A 20,643-nucleotide genomic window follows, 5' to 3' on the forward strand; every position below is an offset into this window, starting at 1 on the left:
AACCTCCAAATTGCCCACAGAGAGCTCATTCATTCAGCTGTGAGCACAGGCAGGTGCAGAGGAACTCTCCGCCCTTTTGAAGTCCCATGCAGTCGAACCCGTTCCACCAGGGGAAGAAGGGCAGGGATTCTATTCCAGGTACTTCCTTGTGCAGAAGAAAACAGGGGAGATGTGTCCCATCCTAGCCCTAAGGGCCCTGAACAAATTCCTAGTCCGAGAAAAGTTCAGAATGGTTTCGCTGGGCACCCTTCTCCCAGTGATTCAGACAAAATGATTGGTTATGCTTTCTGGACTTAAAGGATGCATATACTCGCATCCCGATACTTCAAGCCCACCGAATGTATCTTCGATTTCAGTACTGTATATTGCCTTTTGGCCTTGCGTTGCCTCCCAGGGTCTTCACCAAATGTCTAGCGGTAGTTGCCTCAGACTGGGAGTCCATGTGTTCCCGTATCTTGATGATTGGATGGTAAAGAGCACCTCTGAGGAGGGTGCTCAGGAGTCCATGCAAAGGACTATTCGGGTGCTCGAACTACTAGGGTTTGTTTTAAACTACCCCAAGTCCCATCTCTACCCTGTCCAGTGATTGGCGTTCATAGGAGCCCTGCTAGACACACAGAAGGTTCGAGCCTACCTTCCGGAGATGAGAGCAGACAATCTTGTCTCACTCGCTTCCAAGGTTCTTGCCTCTCAGTGGGTCACAGCTTGGCAGTGTTGAGATTGTTGGGCCACATGGCTTCCACAGTGTATGTTACACCCATGAGACATCTTCATATGAGATCAGCTCAATGAACCCTTGCTTCTCAGTGGTATCAAGCCACAGGGAGTCTAGAAGGTGTCATCCATGTGTCCCTAGACCTGGTACACTCTCTTCAGTAGTGGACCATTCAATCCAGTTTGACTCTGGGACTTCCATTTCAAATTCCTCAGTTGCAAAAAGTGCAGTAGATGCATCTCTCCTGGGATGGGGAGCTTATGTAGATGGGCTTCACACTCATGGAGTTTGGTCCTTCCAGGAAACAAATCTTCAGATCAATCTCCTGGAGCTTCGGGTGATCCGGAACGCTCTAAAGGCTTTCAGAGATCGGCTATCTCGTCAATTTGTTGTCATCTAAACAAACAGGTTGCAATGTATTACACCAATAAGCAGGGGGGCACCAGATCACGCCCTCTCTGTCAGGAGGCCATCCGGATGTGGCATTGGGCTCGCCAACATGGCATGTTTCTTTGAGCCACTTATCTGGCGTGCACAAACAATACCCTATCTGACAGACTGAGCAGGATAATGCAACCACATGAGTAGTCTCTCAATGGTGGGCATAGCCCGCAAGATCTTTTGAGTGTGGGGCACCCCCTCGGTGGATCTTTTTGCCGCTCAGATCAATCACAAGGTCCATCAGTTCTGTTTCAGGCTTCAGGCCTATGACAGACGAGCATCAGATGCTTTCCTCCTCAGTTGGAGGACAGGTCTTCTGTATTTGTATCCTCCAATACCTCTAGTGGGAAAAACATTGTTGAAACTCAAGCAAGACTGTAGAACCATGCTTCTGATCGCGACATATTGACCGCGGGAGATATGGTTCCCTCTTCTGGAATTATCCTTCGATGAACAGTGGAGATTGGAATGTTTTCTGACCCTCATCTCTCAGAATGAGGGGTCACTTCTGCATCCCAACCTCCAGTCTCTAGCTCTCACAGCTTGGATGTTGAGAGCCTAGAATTTGCTTCCTTGGGCCTCTCAGAGGGTGTCTTCCAGGTCTTGCTGGCTTCCAGGAAAGATTCCACTAAGAGGTGTTACTCTTTTAAATGGAGGAGATTTGCCATCTGGTGTCAGAGCAAGGCCCTACACAGACCCTGCTTGATTATCTTCCACACTTATCAGAGTCTGGTCTCAAGACCAACTCTGTAAGGGTTCACCTTAATGAAATTAGTGCTTATCATCAACTTGTAGAAGGTAAGCCCATCTGTGGACAGCTTCTAGTTGTTTGCTTCATGAGAGGGCTTTTTTCAAAGCCCCCTGTCAAACCTTCACCAGTGCCCTGGGATCTCAACGTCATTCTCACCAAGCTGATGAAAGCACCTTTTGAGCCACTGAATTTCTGCCATGTGAAGTACTTGACCTGGAAGATCATTGTTGTGGTAGCTGTTACTTCAGTTCATAGAGTCGGTGAACTTCATGCCTTAGTGGTGGATGCACCTTAAACTAAGTTTCATCTCAACAGAGTATTCCTCCGCACGCACCCTTCCATCTGAAGCAGTCAATTGTCTTGCCAACATTCTTTTCCCAACCTAATGCTCATCCTGGCGAAAGCAGCTTGCAAACCTTGGATTGCAATAGTGCATTGGCCTATTACATGGAGCAGACAAGGCCAGCTTTTTGTTTCTTTTGGTCCCAACAGGATGGTGGACAGTATTGGGAAATGTACCATTTCTGTTTGGCTGGCAGATTGCATTTCCTTCACTTATGCACAAGCTGGGCTGTCCTTGAATGGTCATTTCATGGCTCATAATGTCAGAGCCATGGCCATGTCGGTAGCCCACTTGCGGTTGGCCTCCATTGAATAAATTTGCACGGCTGCGATGTGGTCTTCACACATTCACGTCACACTACTGCTTTGAGCAGGATACCCAACGTGACATTCAGTTCGGGCAGACAGTGTTGCAGAGTCTGTTTGGGGTCTAGAATCCAACTCCACCTTCCTAGGCCCGTTTTATTCTGTTCCAGGCTACAATCTCGTTCAGATTGTATATAATTTCAGGTTAATCTCTGTTATGTCCTCGCCGTTGCGAGGCCCAATGACCAATGTATGTTGTTTTTGGTGAGCCTGGATGCTAGGGATTCCCCACTTGTGAGAATTATAAGCCTGCTTGTCCTCAGAGAAAGCAAAGATACTTAACTGTGTAGCAGGTATTCGCTGAGGACAGCAGGCTTTATATTCTCACAATCCCTCCTGCCTACCCTTGGAATTGTCTCCTTTATTTTTACTTTATTTTTTTGCTATAGTATTAAACTAAGGAGACTGTGTTCTCGCGGCGGGCGGGAAGGCACTTGCGCTCCACAATGCTGTCATTTAGCTATGGCGTCGCCCACTTGTGAGAATATAAAACTGCTGTCCTTGGAGAATACCTTCCACAAGTAAGTATCTTTGCTATACTCAACCTTCATCTTTCAAAGATGTTGACAGGGACTATAAAGGAATTCTGTCTAATCCGTCTCCTGCCCTGGCCAGAAATGGGTCCTTATTTGGAAATATTTCTTGCCAAGACCTGTTCAGAAAATGGCTAAGGGGGTGCCTTTTCCTCTGTAGCAGGAGGCTGAGCCAAGAGTAGATGATTTTGGTCTCTTAAAATACATTGAGACACCAAAATGAACTGGTACTCTTATTATCCATGGCTTGCTTCAGGACCAACAATTTTCAGATGTGGTATAATCCACTCGATGTTCAACATCTCTCTAAAATAAATAATAAATAAATAAAATACAAGGCCAAGCCAGCTCTAGGATTCAGCAAAGTCCAGCTTTTCCATGCATTTGTGATGGTTGAGGCAGCTATGAGGAAGTTCAAGAAATTTAGGGATTTTTCCAATATTCCAGCTGGGAAAGATCTGAGAATGCTAGATTACTTTGGCAGGGAAGTCTCCCCTTCCTCCATAGGGTGATGTTTGTCAACATGAGTACAAGTGCTTCAATTCTGTATAGTCCAGTATATGCACACGGTCTTCCAGTCTTTTTTTATCAAGCCTGTCTTCAGTCGCAAACACAGCTGCCTTTCTAGCAGAGGTGGATGAATGTGGTACAGATCTGATAATGTACTGCATGAAATATTTTTGAAACCTCCTCCTCCAGAGTTTCTGCTTTACTATTGCAGCTAGATGCCTTGTGTGGCTGCCTGCTTCTGGTTCCCATGAGGGCATTCATTCTAAATGGATGCACCCTGTATGTGGGTCTCTCCTTTTTGGAGAACAAGTCATGTTCTTTTGAAACCATAATGAATTATTGCTCCACCCTGCAGTAATTTCTGTCATGCCCACCCTCCTTTTCTGATACGAGTAGATGGCCATCTTTTATTCAGTACCACAAGGGGTTCTCACAGCACAAGACTTTATCAAAAACAGCTGTCTGAACATCATCTTCCTGCTTCCCAGAGACCTCGTCAGAGAGAGTGCTCAGCTTAATCATAGTCTCCTGCTCCAACAAAGCAGCAGCCTTGACTATCTTCTGTCTCAGTAGCCACAACTCCTCTAAAAGATGTACCTTGCCTTTGCTGTAGGGCAGGGTTTCTTAATCCAGTCCAGGACACACCTAACCAGTCAGGTTTTCAAGATACCCACAGTAGATATTTATTTATTTATTAGGATTTTTTTACCATCTTTTTGAAAGAATTCACTAAAGGTGGTGTACAGTAAGAAGAAATCAAACATAAGCAATAGACAATTACAGCAGTAAAAATATTCAAATAACACAAAGTACAGTATAGTATACTACTTACAATATCAACATAGCATGTAATTGAACATTTTAATAAACAGCGTAGGGTATAAGCAAAGAAGGACCATATAGATAGGTATGGCTGAAAGATTTAGTTAAATTTGCATGTACTATCCCAATTCTATCTTGTGCATATTTATTATGGGTTTCCTGAAAATCTGACTGGCTGGATATGTCCCAAGAACTGGGTTGAGAACCCCTGCTATGGTGGGGGGGGGGGGGGGGGGGGGGGGGGGGGAGTCAGGCTCATTATTTCTTTAAAGCTTGGCAGACCATTACCACATATTTCTAGGTGCTGAGTATAAACCAAAAGGGTTACTACCTCAGGCTTCTCAGAAAGAAAGCCCCCAGATGAACCTTTGCACTGGACCCTCCTCCCCATCTCCGATGTCAGCCTTTTGCAAGAGGATGTTGCTCTTGCTCCAGGCCAATGCTATGGAACCTGTCCCTCTATTGGAGAGAAATCAGGGTTTCTATTCCAGGTATTTTCTAATCCCCCCAAGAAATCAGGGGCCTTCTCATTCTGAGCCTCAGGGATCTCAACTTTTTTTTTCTTGGGCAAAAAGAAATTAAAAATTAACATACTCTTCCATTCTACTATCCCTGAAAAAAGGAATTGGCTTTGCATACTGGATCTCATGGATGGCATAGTCAAACAGTACGGTCAATGGATGAGTCTTCTAACACAAGCATACAAATGAGAGTAGTTTCTTTTTTGATGAACAAAAAGACCTGACAAGGACTGTTTTTCTTCTTAAAGCTTGCCTCAGGGTTTTTTTTTTTTTTTTGTAGAACAGGTAGTCTAACAGATATCTCTGGGATGATCACAAGGAACACAATGACTACTTCTACAAAAGACCCCTGAGGCAGGCTTTTTTTAAGGTCTCGTGTAGGGTCTTTTTTGTCCATCGATAAAACCACACCTTTAAGAATCTACTCTCGTTTGTCTGCTTGGGTTGGAAGACTCATCCATTGACCTTACTGTTTGACTGTTTCTATGGACTCCATAAGGTTCTCCTTGTTCCTCCACTATGGTGGTTTCCTTCTTTTGTATCTCAAGGATGGTACACTCACTTGCCAATTTATCCCAGCTGCAGGTGAGCAACATTGCTTAACCAGTGGTTGCTGAAACAAGAAAAGAACCCAATTAAAAAGTAAAATAAATAATGAATCCTCAAAAATACTTTCACTAAAATGAAAGCAAACACAATTGGAGAAGAGACTAAATATAATATACATGTGGAAAAATTATTATATGGTTGAGTCCTCAGTGTGAAATTCAGAATACTGAGACCACAGACAATGTGGCTGTCGGAACACAAAGATATACATAATAAAGATATGTCAGTGCACTTGATAGCAATAATGTCCCGATCTGAGTGGGTTGGGACATTACTACTATCAAGATAAGTGTATTAACTTATCTTTGTTTTTCAAAAAAAGGTATACCCATTTACATGTTCACTGAATACATAGACTTTGCATTGAACTGTACAGAGTTGAATTGGTAAACATCTTCAGAGTGAGACTATTTTTGATTTATGATTTATATTGTGAAACACATTCACCTTTGTTCTTTACTGCACAATAGGTATACATACGTAGGTTGTGTCCGATGATGGTGTGTACAGCTGTGGATGGTGAACATTAATTCACACAGCTGGTCTTATGAGAGGAGCATTGTTTGTGGTCTCAGTATTCTGAATTTCACACTGAGGATTCAACCTTTATAATAATTTTTCTCCAATATATTTAGTCTTTTCTTTGATTGTGTTTTGATTTCATTTTGGTGAAAATATTTTTTGTGGATTCATTAACAAGTGGTTGTATCATCTGTCCTGTATTTTTTTTTAAAACAACAATTCAACATAGACAGACAACGGCCAGAGTATGTGGTTAATAAAACTGCTTTGTGAGTAAGAAATTGTTGACACTGCATCACAGAGCATAACAAGTCCTTCTCAGTCTCTGGAGTCACCTTGTCTTCAGCTTTATGCCTCAGAAGGCTCAAAATATTTTGTAGTAGTAGAGGGATTTGTTCTGTCTTAATTACCAGACAGGCAATGTCATAGCAGCGTGTCTGCCTTCTTTTCTGAAGTGCATGATATTAGAAGTGAGGCCTGTCAGCTGGTTGGCCCACAGTTTCACACTATACTGTATTTCATCATCCCTTCGTGCTTCCTTGAAATACAGGGGCTATATTGCTAAAAGACTTTTTTTTTCATATGGAAAGAGGTAGATCCTCAACAGAGCTTTTCTTGTTTTACAACTAATTAAAAACAAAAAAGTGTATGCAATAAATGAAAAATGAATTGAAATTTCAGCATTTGCTTAATTCCAGTTCTCTCTTTTTTTTTTTTTTTTTTTTTTGTCTGGGTGTATTTATCATAAGGAAGTCAAATCCACACGTCCGGGAATTTATGAAGATGATGCAATTTGGAAACGACTACACCAGATTAGAATCTTTCTACATAAAGAAGTAAGGAGATGGATAGTGATGTCTGTCCCTAGTCCCTGTTTAGCAGAAGCACAGACGTGCTAGATTTCCATTCCTCATGGCTCCTGTTGCTTTTCACCCTAGGCTCTTGCAGAGAGATGATCAAAACCCTGTACTGTTCCAAACAGTGCTCCAAAGATAGCGCTAGAACAGCGCGGGACGTTATTAGACCTATAATCAGAGATAATTGCATGCAAATTTAAGCACGCAATTATCTCTGATCATGGGTTAAAAGTGCGGGAGAATTGTGCCTGAGCATGCGCTCAGCACAATCCTCTTGCACTTGTTTGACAGGTCTGGGTCTGCAGCCCTCCCTAACTCCCCCAGCAAAGGGTCCCTGGTGGCCTAGTGGGCGACCAACCAACCCCCCCCCCCCCCAGCAACGGGGGCTGGAGGTCTGCTGGACCTCCGTTCCCCGCCCCCCCCAGGTTCAGGGAGGGCTGGAGATCCGGTGGGTTTCCAGCCCCCCCAGTCCTCCAGCAAGGGGTCCCTGGTGGTCCAGACCCCCTACCTTGTGTGTTGGAGGAGGGAGGGTAGCCTGCCTCCTTCCTCTTCCAGCGCTGCCGCAAAATACGCTGCAAAATGGCGGCGCCCAGCCCTTCTACTACTTAACATTTCTAGAGCGCTACTAGGGTTACACAGCGCTGTACAATTTAACAAAGACCAAAATGGCGGCGCCCAGCCCTGCCCAGTGTATCCTGGGATGCGCTGGGTGGGGCTATACACCATATAAGGAACCCCCCTACCTTGTGTGTTGAAGAAGGGAGGGAAGCCTGCCTTCCTCCTCTTTCTGCGACGCCGCAAAATGGCGGCGCCCAGCCCTGCCCAGTGTATCCTGGGATGCACTGGGCGGGGGTATACACCGTACAAGGGAGTTTCCCTTATATGGTATATAGCCCCGCCCAGCGCATCCCAGGATACACTGGGCAGGGCTGGGTGCCACCATTTTGCAGCATCACAGGAAGAGGAGGGAGGCAGGCTACTCTCCCTCCTCCAACACACTAGGGGGGTCTGGACCACCAGGGGGACTAGGGGGGGCTGGAGACCCACCAGATCTCCAGCCCTCCTTGAACCTGGGAGGGGGGGTTGTTTGGTTGGTTGCCTGCCCACTAGGCCACCAGGGACCCTTTGCTGGGGGAGTTAGGGGGGGCTGGAGACCCACCGTATCTCCAGCCCTCCCTGAACCTGGACGAGGTCCAGCGGACCTCCAGCCGCCTGTTGCTGGGGGGGGGGGGGGGGGGGGGTTGGTTGGTTGGTCGCCCACTAGGCCACCAGGGACCTTTTGCTGGGGGAGTTAGGGGTTAGGGGGGGCTGGATACCCACCGGATCTCCAGCCCTCCTTGAACTTGGGGAGGGGGGGGGTTGGTTGGTCGCCCACTGGGCCACCAGGGACCTTTTGCTGGGGGGAGTTGGGGGGGGGGGATTGCCAGGGGGACCGGAGGTCCGCCGGACCTCCAGCCCCCTGTCAGTGGCAGGTTTGCTGTTGGGGGGAATGTGGGCCTGCCAGCATGCAAATGCATGCTGAACAGGGCTCTCCATTCCTCCCCAATGATCTGCAAACCCTAACACCAGCTCGGAGCTGGCGTAGGGTTTGCCACAGCCAGAACCCCAATCTTTGGTGCGCTGGCAGCTGATCATTGGGAATGAATATGTTTAGCCCTGTTTAGCATGCATTTGCATGCTAGTTGCATTCAGAGCCCTCAAGCGTGTTGTTTCATGCGCTCGAGGGCTCTGATCATGGGGTGTTAGTAAACGCCGGTGCTAGTATGGCGCTAACAGCCTCTAGCGCCAGCGTTTGCTTCTGATCATCCCCCTGTTGGTCTCCACTTCATCTTTCGAGAAAAGGGAACTCCATAGTTTTCTATTATGTTCTGTCAACACTGACTGAAAGTAATGTGTGTTGTGATAGTGGTGGGTGGAGCACACAAGTCCCCTAATATCTGTGCTGTTATGTGAGCGTGTGTGAAACTGGAAATGGCTACCTGGCCAGAAGCCATTACAACCCAAACTGAGCATACGTAGTAGCATAGTTCACAGGAGCTGAGCTAGAGTGAGCAATGTTACTTTGGCATGTCTTAGGAGTCCCAACTTTAAAATCTTGAAAGTAACATTGGATAATGCATTAACATTTGACCCACATTCTTAAGTAATTGAGAGTTTTTGGGCTGTTGAGAAAACTGAAGCACATTCCTTATCATCTATACCAGACCAGTCCAGACTAATGGGTTGTGTCCATCTACCAGCGGAAGGAGACAGAGAAAATAGTTCCAAGTAAACCGCCCCTTAAGGGTATCGTGCAGCCAAGAATGTTCAGTATTTTCTCTGTCTCCTAGCGGATGATGGACGGCTCGTGCAGCTGCTCTGGATTGCCGGCTGGTAGTTCCTGTCCAGATTCTTCTGGTGACAGTGGAGCCAGGGGTGTGCTGGTAGCCGTGTTGGGGCTAGTTTTAGATACTACTACTACTTAACATTTCTAAAGCGCTACTAGGGTTACGCAGCGCTGTACAATTTAACATGGAAGGACAGTCCCTGCTCAAGGAGCTTACAATCTAAAAGACAGGTGTACAATCTAAAGACAAGTGTGGAGTCCGTCTGATAGGGAATACTATATTTCACGAAAGGTTAGGTGCCGAACGCAGCATTGAAGAGGTGAGTTTTAAGCAGAGATTTGAAAATGGGTAGGGAGGGAACTTGGCGTAGGGGTTGAGGAAGATTGTTCCAGGCAAAGGGTGAGGCAAGGCAGAATGAGCGGAGCCTGGAGTTGGCAGTGGTGGAGAAGGGAACTGAAAGGAGGGATTTGTCCTGTGAGCGGAGGTTACGGGCGGGGACATAGGGGGAGATGAGGGTAGAGAGGTAGTGAGGAGCCGCAGACCGGGTGCATTTGTAGGTAAGGAGGAGAAGTTTGAATTGTATGCGGTATCTGATCGGAAGCCAGTGAAGTGACTTGAGGAGAGGGGTGGTGTGAGTATATCGGTTCTGGCGGAATATAAGACATGCAGTGGCCCTGGGTTCCTCATCTGCCAGCTAGGGTGATATCCAGTGACCCTGGTTCCCTCCCCTCCCCTGGCTGTCTTTGTAGCAGGGTGATGGTTGATTGTGGCATGGAGTAACTTGTCTCCCCTGTGGGGGTTCTTCTCTTCTGTGGTGGTAGGTATATCTTAATTTCTGCTTCTGAGGTAAGCCTTTAATTATTCCTGTCACTAGTGAAGAAGGTTGGTAAAAAAAAAAAAGAAAAAAGGAAACTTTGTTTTTCCCTCCTTTTATTAATTCTCTGCCTTTATTAATTCCTGTCACTAGTGAAGAAGATTGTTAAAAAAAAAAAAAAAAAAGAAGAACCTTTTTGTTTTTCCTTCTTTCTCTTGCCTGTTACCTGATTTATTTTCCCGCCTTTGGCAATGTATTCTAGGGGGCTGCTTGCGAAGTTTCTTTGCATTTCGCTGGCCGGCGTCTGATTCTGATCTTGGACCCTTCTGAGCTGGTACCAGTTGCTTTGATTTTTTTTTGTGGGGCACGGCTCGTGTCTGGATCAGGAAACTCAGTTGTTTTTCTCCTCTTCACGATCCTAGATGGCGGCTGGTTCAGAGGGCGGCCCCGTTGCTGGAACTTGTACCTTTGCGGTTCGGAGGTCTTAGTCTGCCATTTCCAAAGTGGGGGAAGTCTCTCACTGGCTCCATTTGGCTGCAGGCTTGGTCTTTTTAGTCCAGGGCTATTTTTTCATTCCTGTCAGCCTTGCGCAGCTGTTGGTCAGTTCTTTTTTAGACCATCTGGTCTCTGCTGCTTCAGGCATCTTGCATGAGACATCCCTGCTATTTGATTCTTGTTTTGGCAGCAGTTTTTCCTCCCTTCCTTAGGGAGGTTCTGGTTCTCTCGTCCCCATGAAGCCCTCCTGTCTGCTCTGGTTTGTCTGCAGTATATTTTCCTTCGGCAGGGGTTCGAGTTGCCCTCGGTGTGCAACTGCTAGCTCAAATCCCTCTTCTGAGTACCCTCGGGAGCACTATTCTTGCCAGTCTTTTGCTTGGACTCAGTTCAATGTCTCTTTATGGGAATGTGCCTTTTTAGGACTAGTTTGCCACAGCTCTTCCTAGCTTCCCTTGCTTTCGGGCGGGAGTTTTAGCCTGGCACAGGCGGATTTTGCCTTTTCTAGTTTCAGGCGCCTCGCTTCTGGCATATTTGGCACTCCTTCCTTTTTCTGTAAGGAGCGCAGTTCTTTCCTGCTGAGCAGATCTATTGCTGTTCATCTGGATTATTGTCTCTTAGCTCTGCGCTTTTCTCTACTTTTCTGCATGGAAATGGCTCTGTTCTAGGTGTGAAGTTTCTCTCTCCCTTAGCTGCTTTTTCCTCAGTTTGGTGTTAGTGGCCAGCTTCGTCTTTGTTCCTGGCCAGGCGAGAGTTGTTTCTTCCTCACTGCCTTATGGCTGCACTTTGCTCCCTATGGTCTGAGGATTCTAGATCTGTGATGCTTATCTCCCTCTTGGCGGGAGTTCTTTCTCTACGTTGACTGCTGCTCTGTATTGGTTGCCTAGGAGGGTGGTCATTGTGGCTCAGGGTCCACTTGGGGGCCGAGAGTGTCTCTTGGGACACGGGGCTTTCTCTTCTTGTAGTTTTAGTCCCTCTGGGCCAGGGGAGTGCAGCACCAGGTTTGCATTTCCACAAGTTGAGCTCCTTTCCTGTTGGCCTCCTGGCAGCACCTTCTTCTCTGGCTGTTCTCCGGGACTCCATCTATGCTTTTTGCTTGTTGAGCGCAGCTCCATCGCCGCATGCAGTTCCACCATTCCATGTTGGTCACAGTTCCACAGTTCCAGGTTGGCTTTAGCTCCATCGCTGCATGTTGGTCACAGTTCCACAGTTCCAGGTTGGCTTTAGCTTCATCGCTGTATGTTGAGGACAGTTCTATCATGGCATGTTGATTGAAGTTCCTTTGCTGCTTATTCTGCAACCTTTCATCTCTGCATTTCATCTCAGCTCCATTGTCAAATGTTGAGTGTAGTTCTTTCTCTGCAGGTCTCAGTGTGGGGCGCAGTCCTGTGTCTGCGTGTAGAACATGGCTCTGTGTGTGTCATGCAGCTCTCTCTTTGCGTATGCAATGCAGCTCCTTGTCTGCGTGCAGAGTGCAGCTCCACCACCAGTTGAGTGTATCTCCATCTCTGTGTGTTTAGCACAACTCTTCTCTGCAAATTGGGCGAAGTTCCAGGGTGGTATGTGGAGCACAGCTCTGTGATTGCAGGTGCTACACAGCTTCATCTCTGCATAGGAAGCATAGGTCTTTGTCGGCGTGTGGAGTGTTGCTCCTTGCTGGTGTCTGGAGCGCAGTTCCTTGCCGGTGCCTGGAGCACAGCTCCTTACCGGTGTCAGGAGCGCAGCTCCTTGCTGGCATCCGGAGCACAGCTCCTTGTTTGCGTGTGGAAAGCAGCTCCTTGTCTGCGTTTTATACACAGTTCCATCGCAACCGCAGTTTCAGTTCTGCAGGTACCTCTAACATCCAGCTCTTTCAGTGGGGCACTGCTCATCCTCTTGTCTGTTACTCTCAGCTTCTTTTCTGCTTGTTCAGTGCATTTCTATTTTTGCCAGAGGTGTGCAATTCTTTCTCTGCCCGTGGTGCGTGGCTCAGTTTGTGTGCTTTGAGTGCAAATCCGTTTGTTCTCGTTGAGCACGGATCCTACTCTGTCTGATTAGCACAGCTTCATTTCTGTCCCTTTAGCACAGTTTAGTTTCTGACTGTGGAGCGTTTTTCAACTTTGCCTGTTGGGCACTGTTTCACCTTGTCGGTCAACCCCAGCTCTTTTCTGCAGGTTGGATACAGTAACTTCTCAGCAGCTGTGGCATACTGTAGTTTATATTGCTAGACAAGGCTGTCTTGTCTCCTGTTAGCTACCATTCTTGTGGCACCTTTTTTTGCCGTAGCTCTTGGTGGCTGGCGAGAAGCGTCTCCATTCCTGAAGTTGGAATTCGTCTCTGCTCCTTTTGTGGCTACTTGGCACCTTGAGGGTCTTTTCCCCACAGTGTGGTTCTCGTCTCTCTCTTTTTGTCTCCTTTTGTTCTCTTGGCTCTGTTCTTGCATCCCTAAGTCCAGAGCGAGCTGGTTGAGGAGTACTGTCTTTCTATGGTTGTACCCTGGTATGCTGCTGCCCTTTTCTTCACGGTTCTCCTGGAGAGACTAGTGCTCCAGTTAATTGGTTCTCTCGACTCTGGAGTTTCTTCTTGTTCTGTGGAGTTTGATTCTTTCACTAGGCGCGGGTCTGGGTGGTTCCTGGGCCTTGCTTTCTTTCTCCTGTGAAGTGTGGCACACTGTTTGGGGTTTGTACTCCTAGTACTTGTTAGGGTCACTTCATCTGACCATCTTGGACTTAACGCAGACCGGCAGGTTTGGGAGTTAGTCTTTGTCCTTCCAGGGTTCGGAGAAGTGGATCCTGGTCTAGGAGAGACAGTTCTTCTCATTGTTGCTCGGATACAACTGTTGCCTTCCTTCCATAGTGGGGTCCTTTGGCATGAGTATCTTTTGCTGCTTCTTTTTTCTACTCTCGGGACAGGGGGACGTAATTTTTCTTTTGCTCAAGACGTTTGTTTTACGTCCTATGGCTTCAGTTCCTTTTCTAGTGTCTAACTCTGTTCCATTTTGGTAGCCTGGTCGTTCGGATATTCAAATCCTTTTCTGCTGATCAGTTTTTTTGCTGTGTGTATAGCTTTGTTGATTTCTCAACCTTCAACATTCTTCTTTTCTCCCTCCCATCTTTGGGAAACTGCTTTGCTACATCCCATTAGTCTGGACTGGTCTGGTATAGATGACAAGGAAGGAAAAATTATGTTCTTACCTGATAATTTTCTTTCCTTTAATTATACCAGACTAGTCCAGATTCCCTCCCTGGCTAAAGTTTGTCAGAGTGTTGTTTCCTTTAGGTATCCCTGGCTGTTCCACGGCTCTTCAATACGGTGGGATGTCCTACAGTACTGCCTACTTCATCTTCTCTATTCAATCTCCTGCCACTTGTTGTGCCAGCTCTGTATGACTCCTGTTACTTGGGATCACGAAGTTCTTTCCCCGGATTCAGGGGTAGATCTCTATGTGCTTGGGCAACCTCAGTATGGACCATTCCCTCCCGCTTACTTTACTGTGAGAGGAGGTTGCAGTTGCCTTTGGCCAAGCAGGAACAGTGAGGTTCTGCATATTGGCTCCAAGAGTTTGCCTGTTTGGTATTAACTTTATTTTCTTCTAGACTTCAGAGCACCACTGCTTGGCTATTCGAAATACTGAACATTCCAGGCTGCACGATACCCTTAAGGGGGCGGTTTGCTTGGAACTATTTTCTCTGTCTCCTTCCGATGGTAGATGGACACAACCCATTAGTCTGGTCTGGTATGATTAAAGGAAAGAAAATTATCAGGTAAGAACATATTTCCTTTGTAGCTTCTTGGAATTCCATTCATTCAGATTGTTGGTACAATCTCTTGTTTTATCACAGATTATTGTAATTTCTTATATCTAGGTTGTCAAGTGACTTTATGGGAAAAAATTGCAAACCCTTCAGAATACAGGAGTGCAATTGTTGAGTTCAGCACATTCATTTGATAGAATAACACCATTGTTTCCTTGTCATCAGCAGCAGATGAATCCATTAACTGATGGGTTGTATCCGTCTACCAGCAGGTGGAGATAGAGAACACTGAAGAACCACAGTGACCTTTAGACAGCTAGCCCCAACTGCCTTCAGTATTTTTATATCTTCCAGCAGGTGTGGACGTAGCTTGATCAGCTCCTGGATTTCTGCCTGGGGTGGCTCCTGTGCTTTGCCAGTTGAGCAGGGGTGTTGTGGCTGGTGGTGCCCACTTTAAAGGCATATAGGTTTGCCCTTTCCCTGCCTTACCCATTCCCCCCTCCTCCCGGAGTCCCTCTGTTGCTGCCTGCCTCCAACTTTCCTCACAGCGTAAAAAAAAAAAAAAGCACGCTTTTACTGCGTGGCTGTTTTGAGGCTTTCTCCAGAGATTCTGGTTCAGTGCAGCTTGACCGGAGCTCGTTGACTCGATCTTCTGAGGTGAGAGTGTTGCCCAGCTCCTCCGGGAAGGTTCCCACGGACAGCGTTCCGAACGGGGTAAGTTTTGGCGCGAAGCCACCATTTTATTGCTATATTTCCGTCCAGTCGGGCGATGGCTGCTCAGGGAGTTAAGCGCTGCTCCCGTTGTGGTAAACGCATATCAGCAGCGGGGCTGTGCAAAACGTGCTCCTTAGACGCTCGTGCTAGTACAAGCATGGCGAGCGATGATTCTTCCCGCTTGATGGAGCTGGCAGCGGGCGCCATTTTGGAAGCGCCGCATGTCTCGACCCTCGCGGTTGCGGAGGAGTCTGAGAGCAGGGGGACACCTCGTTTTGAGGCTGCCAGAGGAGCTCCAACATCCGTTTCTCCTAATTCAGAGGCGGAGGGTCAGGGTGAGTTTTTCTGGATCACCTCCAGGTGTTGATGGCCCAGGGCTGGCTACAGAGGTTTTCTCTTCCCCTGAGCGTTGGAAGGATGCTAAACATAGATGGGTAAATTCCCCGTCTGAAGATGGCACACCTCCTTACCCCCCCCACCCCCCCCCCCCCCCGGTGGTTGGGCTGTGGGGAGTCTGAGGGATCTGGCAGGCCCTCATGGACGGACGATCCAGATGAGGGTGCCTGTTTGCCACTGGATTCAGATGATCCCAGTGCGGTTCGGATTTTCCACCACGACGAGCTGCCAGCTCTCATTACTGACGCCTTGCAGGCCCTCTCAATTGATGATCCTGCCGAGGGTGATGCCTTCTCTGTTAATCTTAGGATGGCGAGTACTAAGAAGCCGACTCGGGCCTTTCCTGTGCATGACTGCATCCAAGAGTTTATTTCAGCTCAATGATCTCACCCCGATGGGCCTTTGAAAGTGGCCAGGGCTATGGGTCAGCTTTACCCTCTGAGTGAGGAGCACTTGATCCCTTTGGGGATGACTAAAGTGGACACATTGGTCATGGCGGTGACTAAAAAGACCACTTTCCCAGTAGAGGGAGGGGTCGCGTTGAAAGACATGCAGGACCGGCGGCTAGAATCTGCGCTGAAGCGGTCCTTTGGAATTTCGGGCCTGGCCTTAAGGGTGTCTATTTGCAGTTCCTATGCAGCCTGAGCATGTCTTTCCTGGTTACAACAGGCGGTGGAACAGCCCGCGGATGGTGCGGGGTCCCTCTGAGGTTGCCCCGCGGATGGAATCGGCCCTGTCATTTTTGGCTGACGCCCTTTATGATCTGGTCAGAGTTTCGGCTAAACAGATGTCTGTGGCGGTTTCTGCCCGCCGCCTTCTTTGGCTATGGCATTGGGCGGCTGATATGGCCTCTAAGCAAAGGCTGGTGAGGTTACCCTTTTGGGGCCTCCTGTTATTTGGAGAAGATTTGGAGAAGATTGTTAAAGACCTAGGGGGCTCTAAGCCCCAGCGATTACCTGAGGATAGGCCGAGGCCTTCTTCCCAAGGGTTCTGTGTTTCCCTCCTCTTCTAGACCTCGCTTCCATGAAGCTCGCAGGTATCGCCTGGGGTGCTCTGCTGGGTTTTCTCAACGTGTCCGTTTTCAGCAGAGGAATTCCTTTCGCTCGGACAAACGATCCGCAGCGGCCGGGTCTCAGCCTGGAGTTCAGGGGTGTCCTCCAGAATGATGGGACGTTGGTCCGCTCCTCGATTCCTGCAGTAGGAGGACGTCTTTCCCTCTTTCTCGAGGAGTGGACCAAGATTACTTTGGATCAGTGGGTTCTGGACCTGATCAGAGAAAGTTACTGATTGGAATTCGGTGCCCCGAGGAGAGATGTGTTTGTGGAGTCCCGATGCGGCACTGCCGTCAAACGGGCGGCGGTAGAGGAGACCTTGCAAGTCTTGCTGCACCTCGGAGCGGTGATCCCAGTGCTTCCCGCCGAACTCTGCTGCGGCCGCTATTCCATTAATTTTGTCGTTCCTCGAAAAGGCAGGTATTTCAGACCGATCCTCGACTTAACGAAGAGTCAACGAGGCCCTAAGAGTACGACACTTTTGCATGGAAACCCTGCACTTCGTCATTGCGGCGGTACAGCCAGGAGAGTTTCTCACGTCTCTGGACCTAAAAGAAGCATATTTGCACATTCCTATTTGGCCCCCGCATCAGCGGTTTCTCTGGTTTGCGGTGTTGGGACAACATTTCCAGTTTCATGCCTTGCCTTTCGGCCTAGCCACAGCTGCCCATACCTTTTCCAAGGTAATGGTGGTCGTAGCTGTCTGTCTCAGGCGAGAGGGTATCAGAGTTCACCTTTATCTCGATGATTGGCTCATCAGAGCGGATTCGGCAGCCGAAAGTCGTCTTGCCACAGCCAGAGTGGTTACAGTCCTGCAGGCGCTAGGCTGGGTGGTCAATATACCCAAAAGTCACCTGACCCCCTCTCAGTCTCTCGAGTATTTGGGGGTCCGGTTCGACACGGCCTTGGGGTTGGTCTTTCTCCCTGACCAAAGGCAGTGCAAGCTTCAGAATCAGGTCTGTCTGCTCCTGCGGATGCCTCGCCCACTAGCTTGGGACTTTGTCCAGCTGCTGGGGTCGATGATGGCCACCCTGGAGGTGGTTCCATGGGCGAGAGCGCATATGAGGCCTCTGCAGATTGCCCTGCTTCAACAATGGTCTCCGATTTCCCAGGAATATCAATGCAGACTAACGTGGCTCCCTGCGGCCCGGCTCAGTATGGAGTGGTGGCTCTCCGACCAAGATGCTGCGACAAGGAATGCCGCTTGCGCTTCCTTCTTGGTGCCTGATGATAACGGATGCCAGCCTTGTGGGCTGGGGAGCACATTGCCAGGGAAGCTATGCTCAGGGTCAGTGGACAACCGTGGAAGCGGAGTGGTCCATCAATCGCTTGGAACTGAGAGCGATATTCCAGGCTCTTATGGCCTTCCAAAAGACTCTGAAGGGGCTTGCTGTCCGGGTTCTGTCAGACAACACGACAGCGGTGGCCTACATAAATCGTCAGGGCGGCACTCAGTGCAGGGCCCTGGCTGCGGAGGCCGCTCAGATTTGCCACTGGGCCGAGCTCCACCTGCAGCTTCTGTCAGCAGCTCACATAGCAGGTCAGAGCAACATGCAAGCCGATTTTCTCAGCAGGCATCAAATCGACCCGGCGAAATGGGAACTGGCAGAAGAAGTTTTTCTTCTGATTTGTGCCAAATGGGGGACACCCGGAATGGATCTAATGGCGTCAAGTGCAAACGCCAAAGTCCCTCGCTTTTTCAGCAGAAGGAGAGATCCTCACTCGGCGGGGTTGGATGCTCTGTCTCAACCCTAGCCCTCGGGCCTCCTTTATGTGTTCCCTCCTTGACCCTTGATAGGGCGAGTGCTCCTTTGGATTCGAATACACCAGGGATTGGTGATTCTGATCGCTCCGGACTGACCAAGGCGTCCGTGGTATGCGAATCTCCGTCAGATGATGGTGGAGGCTCCACTTTCTTTTGCCCCTGGTGCTGAACATGTTGGTTCAGGGTCCGGTGTCTATGGAGGATCCCTGCCGATTTGGTCTTATGGCCTGGCTCTTGAGAGGGTGCAATTGAGAGACAAGGGCTACTCTAACAAGGTCATTTCCACTATCTTGCAGGCCTGCAAGCGGTCCACCTCCACAGCTTATGCTTATATCCGGACATTGCCTAGTTTTTCAGAGGGGTGCTTTGGCTCCGTCCTCCTGTGCGGGTGCCTTGTCCGGCCTGGAACTGGGGCTGGTGTTGAAGGCTCTCCAGCGTTCGCCTTTCAAGCCGCTTATGCGAGCTTCGGAGAAGGATGTGATTCTCAAGACAGTCTTTTTGGTGGCCATGACATCGGCTAGACGCGTGTCTCAGCGTCAGGCGCTGTCCTGTCGGGACCCTTTTCTGCAATTCTCAGAGTCCGGGGTAACGGTGCGTACTGTGCCCTCTTTCCTGCCTAAAGTGGTTTCAGCGTTTCACCTGAACCAGCCCATATTTCTTCCTTCCTTTTCTAGGGAAGATTTTCTGGACTCCTTTGGGCAATTACATCTTTTGGATGTCCGCAGGGCTCTGTTGCAGTATCTGCAAATATCAAATGACTTCAGGACTTCTGATCACCTTTTTGTAGTGTTGACAGGTCCTCGACACGGGTGCCTGGCGTCTAAGGCCACTATAGCCCGTTGGCTCAAGGAAGTAATTTTTTCTGCGTATTTGCTTTCAGGCTAGTCTCTGCCTGAAGCATTTAAGGCGCATTCCTCGAGAGCGATTTCCTCTTCGTGGGCTGAAACGGGTGCACTCTCTCTTCAAGAGATCTGTAGTGCGGCTACTTGGGCTTCTCAGCTCTCATTTGTCCGGCATTACAGGCTGGATGTTGCAGCGAAGCAGGACATGCATTTTGGAGCGCAAGTGCTTGCTCGCGGAGTGGCCTGTTCCCACCCTAAGTAGGGAGTGCTTTTGTACATCCCATCAGTTAATGGCAGCAACGAGTGACCCATGCGGAGCTATGTCCCTCTGGCTGAGCTCACGAGACTAGACAGGCCATCAAAACAGAGGGGTAAGAAGAAGACTCACTTTCACTCCAATCCATCGGACCCATGCAGTAGCCCATGGGTTTTGCATACTCCGTCTGATTGAACTGTGTGACGGCTGCTAAGGGAAGTAGAGATAGAGAATGAGCAAGTTGGCTTCGTAGCCAACAATGACCAGACAGACTCACTTCCACTCCTGACTATTAAAACCCTGCAGCGGTTCATAGGCTTGCATACTTGTTTTGAGTGCACAGGATGACGGCTGCGCAGGATAGGGGAAACAAAGATTAAACCGACTGGCTTCCCTGCCTACAGTGAACTGGACAAGCTTACTTCCCACTCCAATCTATTAAATCTCTTATAGACTACAACCCTCCGACCATCAGGCACTTACTGTGTGCGAACCGCGGCAACACGAAGTGAAACAGCTGACTGCCCGCCGACTTGACCCGAAACGGTGGAGAAAGAGGTACGCGCTGTACAGCTGATCACTTACTGATCCGGTGGACAGCGGAGCACCCCGACCACGGAATAAAGATAACACAGCCCTTAATAACTAATAATAACTGCTTGATCTGTTTTAACTGCATGAAACACCTTTTGTTATGCTCTAATTGTAAATGCAGGCTTTGCTATGCTATGCTATGATTATAAACCAAGCATGATTAGCATGAAATGTTACCAAGCTTAAACGCAAATGTAGGCTTTGCTTCGCTTTGAATATAAACCAAGCATGATTAGCATGAAATGTTACCAAGCTTAAACGCAAATGTAGGCTTTGCTTCGCTTTGAATATAAACCAGCTGATTGACTATTACAGCGCCTTAAACACTGATATGAATACCAGCAAAACACTCTTAACCATCTACTGTCTCACCCTACTCTTACACGCAAACACAACCCACGACTCAGACAAAAACAACCCCATAACTCACAAATCATACAGCACTCACACACACACAATGCCCACCCTAAAGAACATTCATAACAACCCAACCACAACACACCAAGTCTATGTACATCCTATTAACAACTCACCAGACCAAAGACACAATAACCAACCAATAGGAAAAATCTCCACATACGAACATCACCAACAAAAAGAGAAAAACAACAACAAATTCAACCACCGAGAAAACAGACAACTAATAAAAATAAACACATCGAACCCCC

General features: G+C 48.2%; 1 protein-coding gene across 1 annotated transcript in view; it reads left to right on the forward strand.

Moving 5' to 3' along the window:
- HEXA (hexosaminidase subunit alpha) overlaps window positions 1–20,643 on the forward strand; it is a 162,183-nt gene that overhangs the window by 117,504 nt on the left and 24,036 nt on the right. Inside the window, exon 9 of the mRNA XM_030187644.1 lies at window positions 6,882–6,968. Within this exon, the coding sequence (XP_030043504.1) occupies window positions 6,882–6,968 (87 nt within the window). The remainder of the gene's footprint in view (window positions 1–6,881; window positions 6,969–20,643) is intronic.

Source organism: Microcaecilia unicolor, chromosome 1 (genome assembly GCF_901765095.1).
Source record: "Microcaecilia unicolor chromosome 1, aMicUni1.1, whole genome shotgun sequence".
In the NCBI taxonomy this organism is placed as follows: domain Eukaryota; kingdom Metazoa; phylum Chordata; class Amphibia; order Gymnophiona; family Siphonopidae; genus Microcaecilia; species Microcaecilia unicolor.